The sequence below is a fragment of the Echinops telfairi genome, unplaced genomic scaffold (genome assembly GCF_000313985.2).
Source record: "Echinops telfairi isolate 266 unplaced genomic scaffold, ASM31398v2 ScPeMD7_7467;HRSCAF=8505_1, whole genome shotgun sequence".
Taxonomy (NCBI): domain Eukaryota; kingdom Metazoa; phylum Chordata; class Mammalia; order Afrosoricida; family Tenrecidae; genus Echinops; species Echinops telfairi.
In genome coordinates this window covers 11615797-11617541 of record NW_022111368.1, presented here as the reverse complement: position 1 = coordinate 11617541, position 1745 = coordinate 11615797, and the positions used below count along the sequence as shown (strand labels likewise).

Below are 1745 nucleotides of genomic sequence, written 5' to 3'. Positions count from 1 at the left end.
TGAACCATCGTTTTACATAAAAAACACACATGGAGCTACAAATTTGGAAGGCTATTCATCCAAATGAGTGGATGATGGTTTTAATTTGTCAGAATGGAGATGAAATGCCAGGGAAAAAGTTAATGGAGGAGGAAAAATTGGAACACAGCCTTCATCAAAAGCATGCATCCATTAGGTGTGTATTGTATGCACGTCTTCATGTGCACCTGTACATGTCTATATGTACACGTATAGATTTGATGAAAAAAGACAGTTCAGCTCCCACATGTGAATCCCTGGGGCTGGAGGAACATGCATGGATCACTCCAGGAAGTTAGAAGACATCCTTTGTGATGGCATGTGGTTCCACTCTCTGTCTTCCTCCGTCTCAGTGTCAGATGGTCAGTTTCTATCTCTGAGGTCCCTTTTAATTTCCCCTCAGACTGTGTCTTTGAAGCTGTGAGTCTCTTTCAATCTCTCTCTTCACTCTCTCAGTCTCTCTTTATCTCTCTCTGTCTCTCTTTCTCCATCTTCTCAGAATATCTCCCCCAGCTCTTGGCTCTCAGCCACTTCCCCTCTCTCATTCTCTCTACTCTTTGTCTCTTGGTTCTCTCTCCCTCTCCCAGTTTCTCTCTCTTTCTGTCTCCCTGATTCCCCTCCCAAGGACCGCAGGAGAATTTTGGGGATTTGATGCGAGAACAGCTCTAAGGAGTAGCAGATTGATTTTCACATGGATGGGGGCCCCTAGAGCTGATGTGTAGCCTAGTAAAATATGGATCGGAGTACATGTCTTGAGTTTAGTCTCCGTGCCATGTTCCTTTGCAACCACTCAGTATACTTGGAGATCCTGGTGTACGCCCCAACATGACCTCTGACTGCACAGCCCTCGCTCCAGTTGACAATTCCTGTCAGGTACCACGTGCTCCTGTACTTGGTGAAATGGGGGCCACCATGGTCACCCTTGCAGGCACCTTTGCTCCCATCTAGGTAGCCGGCACAGAACATGTTCTTTGTTAGCCTAGGCACACTGATATTCCTGTTTGCGTTTTCCTTACAGTCCTGGGTCATCAGTCTGGGCACGCTGATGGTCATGAGCTGCAGGGCCGTGGAGCCATTGTAGAGGTTCTGGTCCCAGCCGCTCACTGAGGAGAACTTGATTTTGGCCAGCGTTTCCTCAGAGAACTTCTCGTCTGGCAAGCAGAGGGGCACCACGTAGTCGGTAAAGTTCACTGGTGTGTTCAGACGGAGCAGGATGATGTCATAGTTGGCCTTGCGTGCCTTGTACTTATGTGGGATAATCATTTGAGTAATGTACCGTACTTGTTCAGTGCCTTCCTCTTTGCCAAGGTCATGCTCACCTGAAAGGAAATGGATCATTATTCGGGTCGTGGTTGTTTGGGGAGCAAATCTTCCCCCACCTAAAACCCTAGGATGATGTTGTTCTCATTTTGCCCGCCTGGAGCCAGATGATGTGGAATGGGGGAATAATGGTCCATTTGGAGGATCTGGAAGGAGTGAGAGGAGGTCTCCATTTGGAAGAGGTGAATGGGACCTGCCCCAACTATTTTAAAAAAAAAATGAAGCAGAGTCTTTGCCCAGATGATTGCTGCCCTTTCTAGGAGTTGAGCTGAGACCACGTGGGGAGAGTGTGAGTGGAGGGGTCCCTCTGGAACATGAGATGTTAAAAGGGTGGTAGGTGTCAGAGAGCGGGGACCAGCAGGAAGTGGGATGGGAGCTGACAATCCTGCACTGGTCTCCACAGCCCG

General features: G+C 48.5%; 1 protein-coding gene across 1 annotated transcript in view; it reads right to left on the bottom strand.

Annotated features, from left to right (window-relative positions):
• Nucleotides 1-1745, bottom strand: part of LOC101645208 (coagulation factor VII-like) — a 48218-nt gene that overhangs the window by 30954 nt on the left and 15519 nt on the right. Inside the window, exon 5 of the mRNA XM_013005087.2 lies at nucleotides 789-1337. Coding sequence (XP_012860541.2) covers nucleotides 789-1337 — 549 coding nt within the window. The remainder of the gene's footprint in view (nucleotides 1-788; nucleotides 1338-1745) is intronic.